At 40.6% G+C, this 14,334-nt stretch overlaps 1 protein-coding gene across 2 annotated transcripts in view; it reads right to left on the bottom strand.

Moving 5' to 3' along the window:
• DOCK8 (dedicator of cytokinesis 8) overlaps positions 1 to 14,334 on the bottom strand; it is a 252,499-nt gene that overhangs the window by 18,389 nt on the left and 219,776 nt on the right. For both annotated transcript variants that reach the window (XM_082242986.1, XM_082242987.1), the window contains 6 exons: positions 11,678 to 11,870; positions 8,595 to 8,738; positions 6,717 to 6,848; positions 4,879 to 5,013; positions 3,390 to 3,479; positions 3,068 to 3,304 (listed from right to left, as the gene is read on the bottom strand). In XM_082242986.1, coding sequence (XP_082099112.1) covers positions 3,068 to 3,304; positions 3,390 to 3,479; positions 4,879 to 5,013; positions 6,717 to 6,848; positions 8,595 to 8,738; positions 11,678 to 11,870 — 931 coding nt within the window. The remainder of the gene's footprint in view (positions 1 to 3,067; positions 3,305 to 3,389; positions 3,480 to 4,878; positions 5,014 to 6,716; positions 6,849 to 8,594; positions 8,739 to 11,677; positions 11,871 to 14,334) is intronic.

The following is a 14,334-nucleotide window of genomic DNA, read 5'->3' as shown; positions in this document are numbered from 1 at the left end:
CAAAAAAGCTTTACATGAATTGGTGCCCATACACAAATAAGGCAGGTAACACGTTGTTTTGAGCCAGTCATAGACATGGCAAAACTGACCACAGCCTGATTGCACCTTGCCTGAACACCGTTGGTGATGATATTGGGAAGTCCATTTGTGCCTACTAAAGCTGGATATGAACAGACAGGGCTATACACAGTAGAATGCAGCCGGTTCATGCTAAACCGGTCAAATTGTGATGTGTATACCAAGCTTACATCTGCTTAAGTCTCAGAGTTCCTCTTAATCAACTCTCTTAACCCAATCTGACAATTGTGAGCAGGACCAGGAGAGAGTCATCTGAGATTTTGTTGGCAGTCTTATGCTGCCCATAGACATTAGGGGATTGTTGGATCATGCTGGCCTTTAAGGCAGTAAATCTGACAAGTTCTGCAGGGTTCCCTGTAAACCAGGCTCTAGCAACTTTGTATGAATAAACAGCAAGGGGGGTAAGTGGCACTTGATAGAAATATATTGAGCCCTGCACTATAAAGTTTACATTCTTGTATGTGATCAACCACAAACAAAATAATATGCCACAAAGAATATAGGACTAGACAAAACAAGCTAAAACGACAGTAAAATGTTCTTAAAAGAGTCCATAATAAAACCATTTACTAGAAGATGGCTGAAGCTCCTCTGGAAAAGTTAAGGACAATCCTCTAGAGATAGAAATAGAAAGAACAGAGGGCACCATCCTCTAAGTGTAGATGCTGTTAAAAAGGGTTAAAATACACTCACATATAAACAAGGTTAAGCAGGCACATCACATTTTCAAACCTCGGAGGTTTGACAAAGGGACAGTCCCAATGCCCAGAAACATGTAGTAACGCCCTCCGTCATCCCAATCCTATGTCACTTCCAGGTCCGGCAGTCCTGCATTCCATGCTGGTTCTCGCTGGTGAGATACTCCCAGCCGCTTCCTGCGTTATGCGGCAGTGCTTTTATGGCGAGCTCTGCATCACAACCACAGCCGCTTCCAGGTGAAGCTCTGTAACACCTATTTTCTCCCCTGCTGAACTCTGCAGATGCTTTGAGGATGATGTTATGTGCCTATTTAATCATTTTTACTTGTGAGTGTATTTTAATCCTTTTTAATGGCTTTTCAATAAAATCTACACTTAGATGGTGGCGTTCCCTGTTCTTTCTATTGTTTGTAAGCAACCATGCCATGGCTAATTGATAAGTTGCTCATTTACATAGTTAAATAGTTACATAGTTAGTGAGGTTGAAAAAAGACATCAGTCCATCCAGTTCAACCTATGATGTGTGTGTGTGTTTGCTTTTAACCGTACATTGTATACCCCTGTATGTTGTGGTCTCTAAGGTGCCCATCTAATAGTTTTTTGAAACTATCAATGCTCCCTGCTGATACGACTGCTTGTGGAAGAGAATTCCACATCCTTACCGCTCTTACAGTGAAGAACCCCTTACGCATTTTAAGGTTAAACCGCCTTTCCTCTAGTTTTAGTGAGTGGCCATGTGTCTTATTGTATTCCATTTCTCTGAATAGTTTATTCCTTATGCTAGGGTCACCAGTACAGTATTTGTACATTGATATCATATCCCCTCTCAATCGTCTCTTCTCCAGAGAGAATAGGTTCAGTGCTTGTAGTCTTTCCTCATAGCTGTTGTCCTCCATTCCCCTAATTATTTTTGTTGCCCTTCTCTGGACTTTCTCCAGTTCCAGCACATCCTTCCTGAGGACTGGTGCCCAGTACTGGACAGCATACTCCAGATGTGGCCGAACCGGAGTCTTGTAGAGAGGGAGAATAATCTCTTTATTTCTGGAGTGAATCCCCTTTTTTATACATCCCAGTATTCTGTTGGCTTTGCTTGCAGCGGCTTGGCATTGCATGCCACTGCCAAGCCTGTTGTCTACCAGTACCCCTAGGTACTTTTCCATCCTAGACTCACCCAGAGGTTCCCCCCCTAGTGCTTTCTGGTTTCTGGCCCCCAAGTGCATTACTTTACATTTTTCAACATTAAACCTCATCTGCCATGTAGTTGCCCACCCCGTTATTTTGTTCAGGTCTGCTTGTAAGGTTTCCACATCCTGCATAGAAGATATTGGCAAGCTTAGTTTAGTATCATCCGCAAATACTGAGATTGTACTAGATATCCCCTCCTCTAGATCATTTATGAATAAATTAAACAGGATTGGTCCCAGGACAGAACCCTGGGGGACCCCACTTTCCACACCCGCCCAATCCGAGTACTCCCTATTAATCACCACCCTCTGGACTCTCCCCTGGAGCCAGTTCTCTATCCAGGTACTCACCTTATGGTCCATACCTAGCTTCCTTAGTTTGTACAGTAAGCGTTTGTGGGGAACGGTGTCAAAGGCCTTTGCAAAGTCCAGATACACCACATCCACAGGCTTTCCTTTATCTAGGTGGCAGCTCACTTCATCGTAGAAGGTTAATAGATTGGTTTGGCAAGAACGATTTTTCATAAATCCATGCTGATTACTACTAATAATACAGTTTTCATTACTAAAGTCTTGTATGTGGTCCCTTAACATCCCCTCCAAAATCTTGCAGACTACAGATGTTAGGCTGACCGGCCTATAGTTACCCGGGATACAGTATTGGGAGTCATGTTCAGAATGTTCAAAATTATCTTATCCTCTTTAATAAAAGAGTATGACACTAAAGCAAAGTATGACACTAAAAGCCATACAGACCCACACTTGTCAACCAAGGTCTCACAAATACTTACTTACTAAAACTGGAGGGTGCAAAATCTGGTGCAGCCCTGCATAGAAACCTATCAGCTTCCTGGATTTTTTGTCAAAGCTTACTGGACAAGCCCAAGTTAGAAGCTGACTGGCTCTGTGCACAGCTGCCCTAGATTATGAGTTCTCTAGCTTTAGTAAATCTCCCCCATAGAATACCTGACTATATAAGAAAGGAAAAATCATGAAATAATCACAACCATCAATGTTATCCGACCGATTACTAGTCACTGTTCAACCACAGTTAAAAAAGGTACATTTCCTTTTTTTGTCACTTCTACTGTTTATTTTGCTATGTACCTCCTCTTTCTGGATGACATTAATCCGGGTCTTGATGTATGGGAATGCGTGCATTGTTGTCAGAATAGTTTTCCTCTTATACTGCTCATTGAGTTCTCCTCGTGGACGCCCATCTAGAGTGAATGGTGTGGTGTACATGAATCTGCGGAGGTTATAGTTCTTCTCAAAATAGGTCATCCTGTATTTCATCTCATAATCTTCAAAGTATGGCTCCACAAAAGTAATCTGGATGTAGGCCTGAAGAAAAGAAAGACAGGATATTTACTTTCTAGTGAACGTTGTAGACAAACGATGATTAAACTTTAGTAAGTATATGGTGTACCTTGTTGGGATCCAACTTTGATCTGTTCACTGGTGTTGAATCTTTAATTACTTCTATTGCATCTTCCCCGAAACAATTTGCATAAAAAGCCTGTAGTGAAAACAGGGACATACAATGGGTTCAATATTGTGAAGTTCTTTCTTTTTATTCTTTTATAGAAGGTATGGTATTACCAAACCAGTTCATTTACACTTTTGAATTGTGCAGCACTCTTTCTGCTTAAAACAAATTAGGCATAAATGGAAATCTGCTTAAAAATATATAGACATTAGAGCAGAACTACATTGCATCTGAGCACCACAAACCAAAAATGCTATTTAATTCATTTGTAATATTCCAAGAAAAAAAAAAAAAACTCACTCATCCATCCATGTCTCCATGCCTTATTTTGCTGAGAAATCACTTTGAAAAACACCCCCCCCCCCCTGCAAATTTTTGGCTGTGGCCATGTTAGGCAGAAGATTTGTGTAGCAATTACTTCCGGGAATCTATCTGCCCTTAGCTCAGACATGCAGACAGGAAGCTGTGCTTCGTTGAAAAAAATGTTCCTCCCCACCTAAGGACTACTGGGATGTATGACATCATTTGCCAAGGCCTGGAAACCAGGAAGTAACTGAAGAAATGTAGAAAAAGGTTTAACACAAGTAAATATGATATACTTTTCTATTTACTAATGCTAGCAGCATAAGAATTAAAAATAGTCGATAGAAGAATCAACGAAAAGTTGATTGAGAGAGTGAAATTCCACTTTAAATTGAAATCAGATGTGCAGTCACAACTGACTGCTGAACAACTGTTAGCTCCAGCATGCATATCAATGTTTATGGAGATGAGAGAGACAGGGCAGCCAGATAACCTTGGCACAAAATTTTCTCAGAGGATACCGTAGCAATTAGGCCAAAAAAATCCATCAGGATGCACAGCAGAAACTGAAAAACATTAGGATCAGGGTGACTTTTTTTCTTTAAAGTGGTTGAAAACCTTTTCCTTTCCCCAGTGAAGTGACTGGCCTCACAAATCCTCCTACATATGTTGTACCTGTTTATCTACTGCCCTTTTAACCCTACATCCATTCAAAGTGCAGAATTTACACAGGATATCTCAGCTCTGAAAAGAAGGGGGCGGAGAGCTGAAGTTAAATCAGTGAGGAGCTGATTGGAGAGAAGGGACACGCCCCACCTTCACACAGGAACAGAGCTGAGGCTGTCAATCAGATCTGCTGGAGCTCCCTCCCCGTCACCTTTGTTCTCTTGGTGTCAGGAAAATATGTCCGAACTAACTCATGCTGATAACCGGAACAAGACAGCTGACAAAAATGACACTAAGCGCTCTGGATTAAGACAAGCATTCTCTATAGAGGGATATTCTTTCATGTGTGAGGTTTACAACTACTTTAAGGTAAAAAATGATCATGTCATGGATCCTGTCTGGATATTGTAGCATAATTTTATTTAAATAGTAGATTACCTTGCCATTGGACTGTACTCACCTCTAATCTATGGGAAACCTCAGGAAGTTTAGTAATTGTTGGTTCTTTATAAATAAATTCTTGTTCATCTAGATCTCCAAATCTTGCGCCATAAAATCCGACACGGAAGTAAGTTCCAAACATTCTTTTCTGACCCTGTTACCAATAAATTATATATTCATTCTCTTTGAACAAGTAGACTTTTCATGCAAAATAATAAAACTGTTATTAATCCTTTTAATATGCAAGCTTTAGTAGTTGTACTGTACTTCTCCCTGCCCGCACCACACATCATTCCAATTAAGGACTGAAATGATTTGGCCAGCCCAGTTTGCATGGAATGCGGCATGGACCTGAACTGCTAATCATGTCATAAGTATTCTTAACTAGGACAGCAGAGTCTGTTGTACAGAAATAACTGAATGCAACAGAGTTGGGTACACTATACAATACTTATCCATCTGGGGGGTGTGGCACTGCATATTCTTACAGCTGCGTTATACTGTATATCAGCACAGTGTTTTCAAAAACATAGTTAAGGAGAGCATTTATTAATAGAAAAAATGCTCTCTGGTAGGCAAATTGAACTTCAACACATAGGGGAGGTTTACTAAAACCGGAGCACTTAACTTTTGGTACAGCTGTGCATGGTAGCCAATCAGCTTCTAAATTCAGCTTGTTCAATTAGGCTCCTTTCACACAGGTGGTACACCCGACAGAGTCCGTTCTAATCAGCGGTGGATCCATCCACCAATCCCCGCTGAGCAGGCAGATGACAGTTCCATCTCCACTCTGTGTGCAGAGACTGAGCTCTCAGATCCCCGCTCTCCTCTATGGAAGATCAGATGAGAACAAACCGCCTGTCCGTTCTCATTCGATCCTTTCCGAACTGATCCTCCAGATGGATGGAAAATAGGGTTTCCATCCATCTGGATTTCACGGACAGGATCGGATCCGATAGCAGCGGGTGTCAGTGGACATGTCCCTGCAGTTATCCGCCGCTCCATAGGGCTGCATGGAGCATCCGATCCGGTATGCCTGAAAAACTGACAGGCAGATTGGAAAGCCCATGTGAAAGGAGCCTTAAGCTTTGATAATAAAACCTAGAAGCTGATTAGTTTCTACGCAGAGTTGCACCAGATTTTGCACTCTCCAGTTTTAGTAAACTTCCCTCATACTGTTAATTTCACTAGAGATTTGCTTTAAAATTCAAAGTATAAAAAATATGTAGCTGGCGATTATGTGTCTATATGATATCACAGACAATATTCTCAGGGCCTAATTTGTTGAATCAAACTTTATATACTTTCTTTTAATGCCAAGATCAACTCACAAGTGATATTTTATCTCCAAACCAGTTTATCATGCCATCTTCCCTCCTGAAAACTCAATAGGAATAAAAAGGGAATGTAAGGGTGTAATTGGTAGATTGGCTGCATCCAAACCAAAGTAAATCAAGTGGCGCTGGCTGGAGAGATAAGAGTGATGAGAGTGGTTTGGAAAGGTAGTGGGTGACTAAACGTGCGGTTTATTCCAAAGTTAAATTATGCATAAAATGGAATATTCCCACACAGTAATTGAGCCCCAGAAACTCTTTAATATCCATCAAGATACCAGGTTTTTACTATGGCGGTCTTGATCTGTCCAGTAAATGCCACACGTCATAAATATAATTTTGTTTTTAATCTACCTATGCCACAGCAAATCAATCACTGATTTATTGGAAACAATCCTGTCACAAACTATCGTTTTTGCACCATCACTATAAAAATTACCATGAAACAACTAGCCACGTTTTATTATTTTCCTGCTGTTAAACACATGCATACAATGCAATACAACTAGTCGCTCTCCAGTACCTTATGTATTATGCGATCAAACGCCTTCTGCAGTTTCTCGTGAGTTGATGCAAGCTTACGGAAGTCTCGGTGAGCTTCAAGAACAGGGATGACAATTTTATAGACTTCATTCACCGTTTCATAAAATCCTGCCTGTAACAGACAAGTAAAAGAACTAAGTGACTATACACAGTATGCGCCAAAAACACCATTATTTCTAAGGTGTAGTATACATATTTAAATGTTCCAGTGATGTCTTTCTAGAATGACTTTGGCGCCACAGTTACTATTTCTCTGGTGTTAAGCCGGCCATAGACAACTCGAACCATGTATGGGCCAGCTGAATGTACCCAAGTTGATCGATCAATCAACTTGTGTACAACCAGCCTGCCAGATTTTACATGCGATTATCGCTAGCAATAATCATTGTGTTCTCCCAGCTGGTGACATTTCCCTGTCAATACTGACCATGTTGATTGGGGAACCCGTCGCTACAGGAAAGAAGCTTGCTCTGTCTATAGCCAGCCTTAGAGACAGTAATACAGTATACTACACTCTCTTTAGTTATTATCTAATATTCTTTCAAGCACTTTAGCATAGAAAAAAAATTACCATTATAGCACCCTCCTAGGTAGGTGCTAGAGAGAGAGAGTATAGTTTTGGATCTTTAAAGCTTACCAGAGAGATTGCCAGGTAAATCTATATTGTTCTCTGCCTACCAGAGAGCAGGATCTGCTAGTGAGGTCTGCTGATGGTGCTTAGGTGCAGCTCAGTTTGTCCGAAGTGTTTCACACTTGTCCAATAAGGAGGCATATTGGACAGTGGGAGGAAACCTGACAAATGAGTGCACAGGCATTTAGTACAGACCTGGTGATTGGCAGAGGAAAGTGTTTTGGTGCATGCTGGGATACTGTATAAATGCCTGAGGTCTTTCAGCTGGAGAGCGTGGTCCCGAAGGGAGGGGCGGTTGCCCCTCCTCTGTAGAAGTAGCCATGTGGCCTCAGGTGGTCGACCTGAGGGCCTGAGAGTCAGAGAAGAGCTGAACTCGGATGTCCTGCAGAGGTGACTAGAATGGAGACACTGGAAAGGATCTGATTCTGCATAAAGTGAGTACACATCTGTGTCAAGGGGCCTGTCAAGAAAGGGCCATCCCTTCAGCTAGAAGAGTCAGTGGGCAGGTGTCAGTCAAGGGGATGCTAGAGAGTGTCCTGAAGATAATGTAGTTGCATTAAGTCTCCTGCTGGAGAGAGCAAGAAGATTTAACCCTTCCATACAAGTGGCAGCATGGTTAAAGCAGTGTGACTGCTTCCACAAGTAACCTAGTGAGGCCAAGTGAGAGTTGTCCTTATCAACTGTAAATAGTTCAAGTTGGAGTATCCCACTATTCCCTTCTCCCATCCAAGTTCCACAATAAATACCAAAAAAAAACAAAAAACCCCTGGACTGTTGGACTGTTTATTGAGTAACGCGCAACTGGAAGTAAGGATGAATGAGTGAACTGTCCCTATGTGACTGTCTGCAGGTAATCAAGGCCCAAGAAGTCATCACACAGCAAGCCCTACGGGGACAGGGGGACAGTGCTACACCATTATTCAGTACAATCTAAAGTTAAATGTAAATGTAATATTACTATTTATTTCCCCTTTGAAAAGTGTAGCCACTCCAAACTCACACACAATGCCTTATCTTACCATATATGATTAAGTTCCTAGTTATGTAGTACAGGAGGAAGGGCACTAAGATGTAACACTGTAAGCTTCCTCCTGCAGTTGCTGCCTATAGAAGTACTAGCAACTGTCAGAGCTGAGGAAGAGGCAGGCTGGATCCGTTTAGACAGAAAAAAATGTAGTGTATTTTTTTATTGCAACAGTTTTCTTTTTAAAAAAGAGGAAAACCTACTTGAATGAAGAGCTCTGCAGCCTGTTCCAAGAGCCCAACAAGTCCGTTTTCTGAGAAATATCTTCCAGAGCACACTCCATCTTCATCTGGAGTTAGGATGTCATCAGACACGGCAGATTCTTCTATCACATTAGATGAAATGTTCTGCAAAGATCACATATATTTCATTTTCAAAATAAATATATATTCTATAAACTAGATAAGAGTTTTTTTTACCCTGAATGTAAATAATATGGAATTTACACATGCGTTTCTAAATATGATATAAAAGTACTATATGAAAGCTAATACATAATCAAGTCTGAATACTTTTTTTTGAGAAATGTATCCACTATTTATCCTTCTGTACCTCAAAGAAAGTACAGAAAGATATAGACTGTATGTTTTCAAAATAGAATATAAATTCATTATACCCAGATACTTATATCCCATTATTATCTACATAATTATCCAATACTGAGGTCATAATATCCTAAAATATCCATACATAGAGGCAAGTTGTTGCAAGATACAAACACTTCCTGCAAAACTGCATAGATTTCAGATGGCGGTGCAGAGATCAGCAGAAAATGTGCAACTTTTTAAATTCTTTACATATATTCCACATTCAAAAACAAATGGCAAGACAGAAAAAAGAAAAAAAAGCTGCAGCCAGCAATGAGTAGCAAATAGAACAAACGTTCATTATGAGACAGATGGCCAGAAGGAATTTTGACTATACTGCTTCTTACAGTAGATTTGGTCACTGGCAAACAAAACTCCTAACTCGCCGCTCCTATGTTCGGACTCTGCAGTCCAAGGAATTGTCCAATTATAAGCTTTTACATGAGAGTTTTGGAACTGATGGTGGTCCCCTTCAAGGCAGTTCCCAGTTCAATTCTATAATGGTGCAACTCAACATTTTGGCAGCTTGGGACAAGAAAGTAGGGTCTCTGGATTCACAACCAGTATCTGGTTGTCTTTAAACTGGTGGTTCACATATCCAGCGGAAGAGTTCGGGAAAGCTTTTGTTTCTTTGGTCTGGAAAATTCTCATGACAGATGCTAGTTTGACAGGCCAGGAAAGAGGCTTAGACACATTCTAGGTACAAGTAGCTTTGGTTGCTGGAGAAGGCTAGTCTCCCAGTCAACATACTGGAGCTATGAACGATTTAGCTATCACTTCCGTGCTGGACCTCGACTGTAAGGTCATCTACTTAGGATTCAATCAGACTGCCATGGCAGTGGCATACATCAATCATCAGGGAGATACCAGGATATTTGTAGCTCAGTGAAGATCGTGATGTCATCCACATGCCTCTCTACCTCATAGGAAGCCTTGTATTCATTCATAAAATACAAAGCTTCCTGTGAATGGCTGAGCAGTGCTCAGCCTGACTATTTAGTTCCAGGAAAGGGATGGGTAGTCCCAGTACTGCAGCCGAAACACAGTTCTGTATACTGTAGTTGATTTACATCCAGTTTATAAAACGCTGATAGAGGCTGCATGTATTGGTAAAGGAAATCGTTGGACCAGCTTGGTCCATCTGTCTTTATGATCTACTCCTACTACTGCTGCTTTTCCTCAAAACTGATCAGGATAGAAGTGGGAAGGGTTATACCTGGCTGACTAACACCATTTTTGTTTGCTAGTGACCCTGCATCTCTTAACAGAAAGGAAAATTATTTTCAGAAATCACATTTTTTTAAGTCCAAAATAACTTTACTGGTCCTGACTTTTCTGTATCAACAATACGAACCATTGTGTATAGGCCACTATATACTGTCGTAGTATGAATAGGTATGTACTGCACAACGCTACGTTATTCCTGGAACTGATTAGGTAAACTTTGCCTATGACCTTTGTTGGTTTTGGAACTTGAGCAAAATAAAGCTCAGGAGAAACATGAAAGGGGAAGGGGGACATTGTTTGCTAAGGGGCCACTATTAATTTGATTGTGGTGCAGTCTGCTGCATCCTCTACAGAACCGGTTCAGATATTCTTATTTCAAATGCAAAAACTGAAATTTATAAAATAAAATACTTTGAGAGAAAGAACATTTTAATAGCCTAAATTTCTGTATGGTTAAATATACAGTATATGTTCTGTCCTTTTACAGAGTGTTGACATATCCTAATAGCAAACCTATCCTTAGACAAATGTGGAGACTGCCATTGCGCACTTCTCATTCTGCAAATGCTAGTTGCCTGGCTGTCACTTTGACCCTCTGGCTTCTCTGCTTTGAAGCACTACTAGCAAGTATGCTAGGCCTGGATTCTTTCCTAGGTGTACATAATATAAATGGGTACTAAATTTTTTTTTTAGGTAAAGTTGATCCAGGGAATATTCGATTGCCTCTCGGGGGATCAGGAAGGATTTTTTTTCCCCTGCTGTAGCAAATTGGATCATGCTTTGCTGGGGTTTATCTTCGCCTTCCTCTGGACCAACAGCGGTATAGGATTGTGTATATGGGATTGTATGGTTGGATTTTCAATACTGTTTTTTTTTTTGGTTGAACTGGATGGACTTGTGTCTTTTTTCAACCTGACTAACTATGTAAATAAGGACTTCTGCGTTACCTAAGCCTCACACTTGTTTAGGGATAATAAATAAGAAAGTATTACAGCCGGTTCACATTAGCACGACTTGTCAGGCGACTTCCATTATGTGAAGTCCCTGCAAGTCGCTCCGAAGTAGTGGTGCAATGTAATGCACAAGTCGCCCCCGAAGTAGTAAGGAGTCGTGTCGCCTCAGTGTGAACCCTCTTAAAGTATAATATCCATAACATATTCAGTAGTGTGTCGGCAATGGCAGCCCTTATTTACTTGAAGTTTGCTACAAAGACTATCTGAACAAATCATATCACGTATCATGTCACGTATCATAGACTGTACTGCGGTTCTCTCTTATATTGCTTGTCTGTATTATGCTCAGGACTGAAAAATAGCCAAAGACTTAGAAAGAACAAAAGCCACTTGCAATCAATCATGGCTTAGTAAGACTCAATCCCAGAATACCATAACTGTTGGCAGTTTTCATTGCAACCAATGATCCACTGAGTTGTTATACAGAAACTACAATTTATAACTACACAGAAATTTTACCTGAAAGCAAACACTGCCAACAGGAAGGTAGCTACAGTCCTCCAACATGCTTAAGTATTCTGCTACGAGTGCCGCAGAATGGACAAGACACATGGCTGCCTCGGTGTAACACTTCCGCTTTACATGTTTTTCTGCCATGTTCTGCAGCCAGGTGAGCCTCAGATCTGGGGATGTCTGGTAACCTTTAGCAATTCTAAATGAAACATAAACACATTCATGATTATAGATATTCAGAAATCTCATTTTAATTAAAGAGAGTTAATTTAACTGTTGCCTACTACAAGAAAAGAGATGAGATGGGGAAAAGAAAAGATACACCAACGTTCATCATTTAGTGTCACAATTCTTCACTTTAATGTGTGTCCAGCTTTTTTTTAAACTATTGTTTAGTTTTGGATAGAGTAGGTAATACCTATTTTTATTGTCATGTGACAGTTTTTAGACTAATGAAAAATGATTACCCTTTCTTTATAATTATAAAGAAAAATTCTTCTGCGGCTTTGAAACCATGCTACTTCAGCCCGATTTCAAAGCTGCAGAAGAACTGTAAGTCCTGGTTCACACCAGTGCGGCTTTTAAATCACGCTACTTCAGTGCGAATTCAAAGCCACAGATCGGTATGATTTGAACCTCCAATTTCTTTGCGGCTTGCGACTTCATTTAATGGAAATCAATGCAAGTCGCAATGGAAATGCAAAAAAAGGTATCGGTTTCAGTATTGGAGAATTTGCATGAGTACAAGTACTTGTGTAAATGCTTAATATTGGCTAGTTAGAATCCCTGTCAGTTTTCTTTCTGTCCACATTTGTTAGGGATACGAAATAGGAAAATTCGCTCTTAGATAACTGTCACCAGTACAGGTGTCCCCGTTGGAACATTTACCCATTTTGTTCTTCTGACAAGTAAAACATTCTAGATTTCCCAATTACATTTATTGCTAGTACAATGATCAAAGGACAAAGAGAGAAAGTGAATCCCTCCAGCCAGGACCAAGACAGAAATAAAAAATGTATTTTCTATGCCATCCTCATGTCTTTCATAATGAAAAAAGAACAATTCTGGCCTAAAGCTCAGACCAGGTATGGCACAGGAACGTGCTGTGTGTTCCTGTGTGATTCACATGTTGGTACAGTGCGGTGGGATTTGAACCCATTCATTTTGAATGGGCTGAATTGCACTGGACTGCACCAAAAGTAGTACATGCATTACTTTAAAAAACCCACTGCAACCTGATCACATGGTACTTCTATACCATGCCATCTGGTGAAGGCAGCCGCACTGCATTTGCAACCTGCGTTTAGGATGTAGTTAACATTGACACCCACTGCAGATTGCAAATGTAGTGCCTTTCCCGCACTGTGTTCAGGTGTAATAGGGCACTTAGATACACTTGGGTGCCCATGGGTGCGTAGTATTTTTTTGGACTTGGATGGTCAATGCTACCCGCTGAGCTATGTCTGGTTGATGCATTATCAGGATAATCTCCACAAAAGCCTGCTGTGATTTAGAGCATCTGACAAACACACATGGCAGCCACATTTCATTCAGCAGGGTAAAAGTAGAACATGCAAACAAATAGCTAAATCCTGCATTACAGTAAAATATCTACAACTATTTTGCTTTGTGCCCAAGCATAGAGTCTCTATAAAATAGGTATGCATCCCACAGTATTAATTTAAGTCCTTTATAAAAGGGGGAAGAAAAAAAACTTTCCACATTATTTATATTATTTCAGGCATCATGAACACTGAATTTCCCCTAAATATAACAGGTGAAAACTATGGTGCAACAGCTACTTATAGAGAAATAGTGCATATGTGCAGGGTTGAGTAATTGTTGAAAAGGAACTTTTGTTGTACAATTAAAAGTTGTTCCTTTAAAGCAGGATAAACAGAATTGTGCTTCTGCAGTTTCACTTGTCCCATTCTATGCTGTAAAATACCTGGTTGATCCTGCCTGTTCCTGTGTTTCCCTAGGTGTGCTGACCACGGTAATCACGGTTGTGGATCCATGAGACCATGGTCAGTTTATGTGTCTCCATTCTCCTGCTGTGTTCCGAGTCTCTTTCTCTCCCTCTCCCTTCCTGTCTGTCAGTTCCTAGTGGGTGAGCCGATCTCCTCCCCACTCCTCCCCTCCTGCCACTATTCCTTGTGGCTGTAAAGTACCTGAGCACAATTACTGGCATCCCCTCTGTTATAACAAGCTATACATTAGAGTGTTTGTGTCTGTTTAAATTATGAAGCTAAGTACCTTATTTCACATTGCCAATGTGCAGTCACGTGACCTCCTTGCTGACATCAGAGGAGAATCTCAGCCCTATCCACTATAGTCCTTAGATCAGGGAAGGAGAGCGGCAGGATGTCAAGTGACCACACAGTGGCACTGTGAAATAAGTTATTTAGCTTCAAAATTAAAAAAAAAAACAAAAAAAAAAAAAAAACACACACACACACACACACACTGTAGTGTATAGCTTGTTATAACAGAGGGGGTGCCAGTAATTGTCCTCACTGACTTTACAACCTTAACTACAGAGTTGTGCAGGGTGGAATAACTGATGAGAAGGAGCTTTTATCCTACAGGTAAAGAATGTAAACCCAACATTTTTATATTTCTGATATGCGATTACTATACTGTGTACCATGAAAAAGCATCCT

Source organism: Pelophylax lessonae, assembly GCF_965119305.1.
Source record: "Pelophylax lessonae genome assembly, chromosome: 1".
NCBI classification, from domain to species: domain Eukaryota; kingdom Metazoa; phylum Chordata; class Amphibia; order Anura; family Ranidae; genus Pelophylax; species Pelophylax lessonae.
Note: the sequence above shows the minus strand (reverse complement) of the source record. Positions and strands in the feature narration are given on the sequence as shown.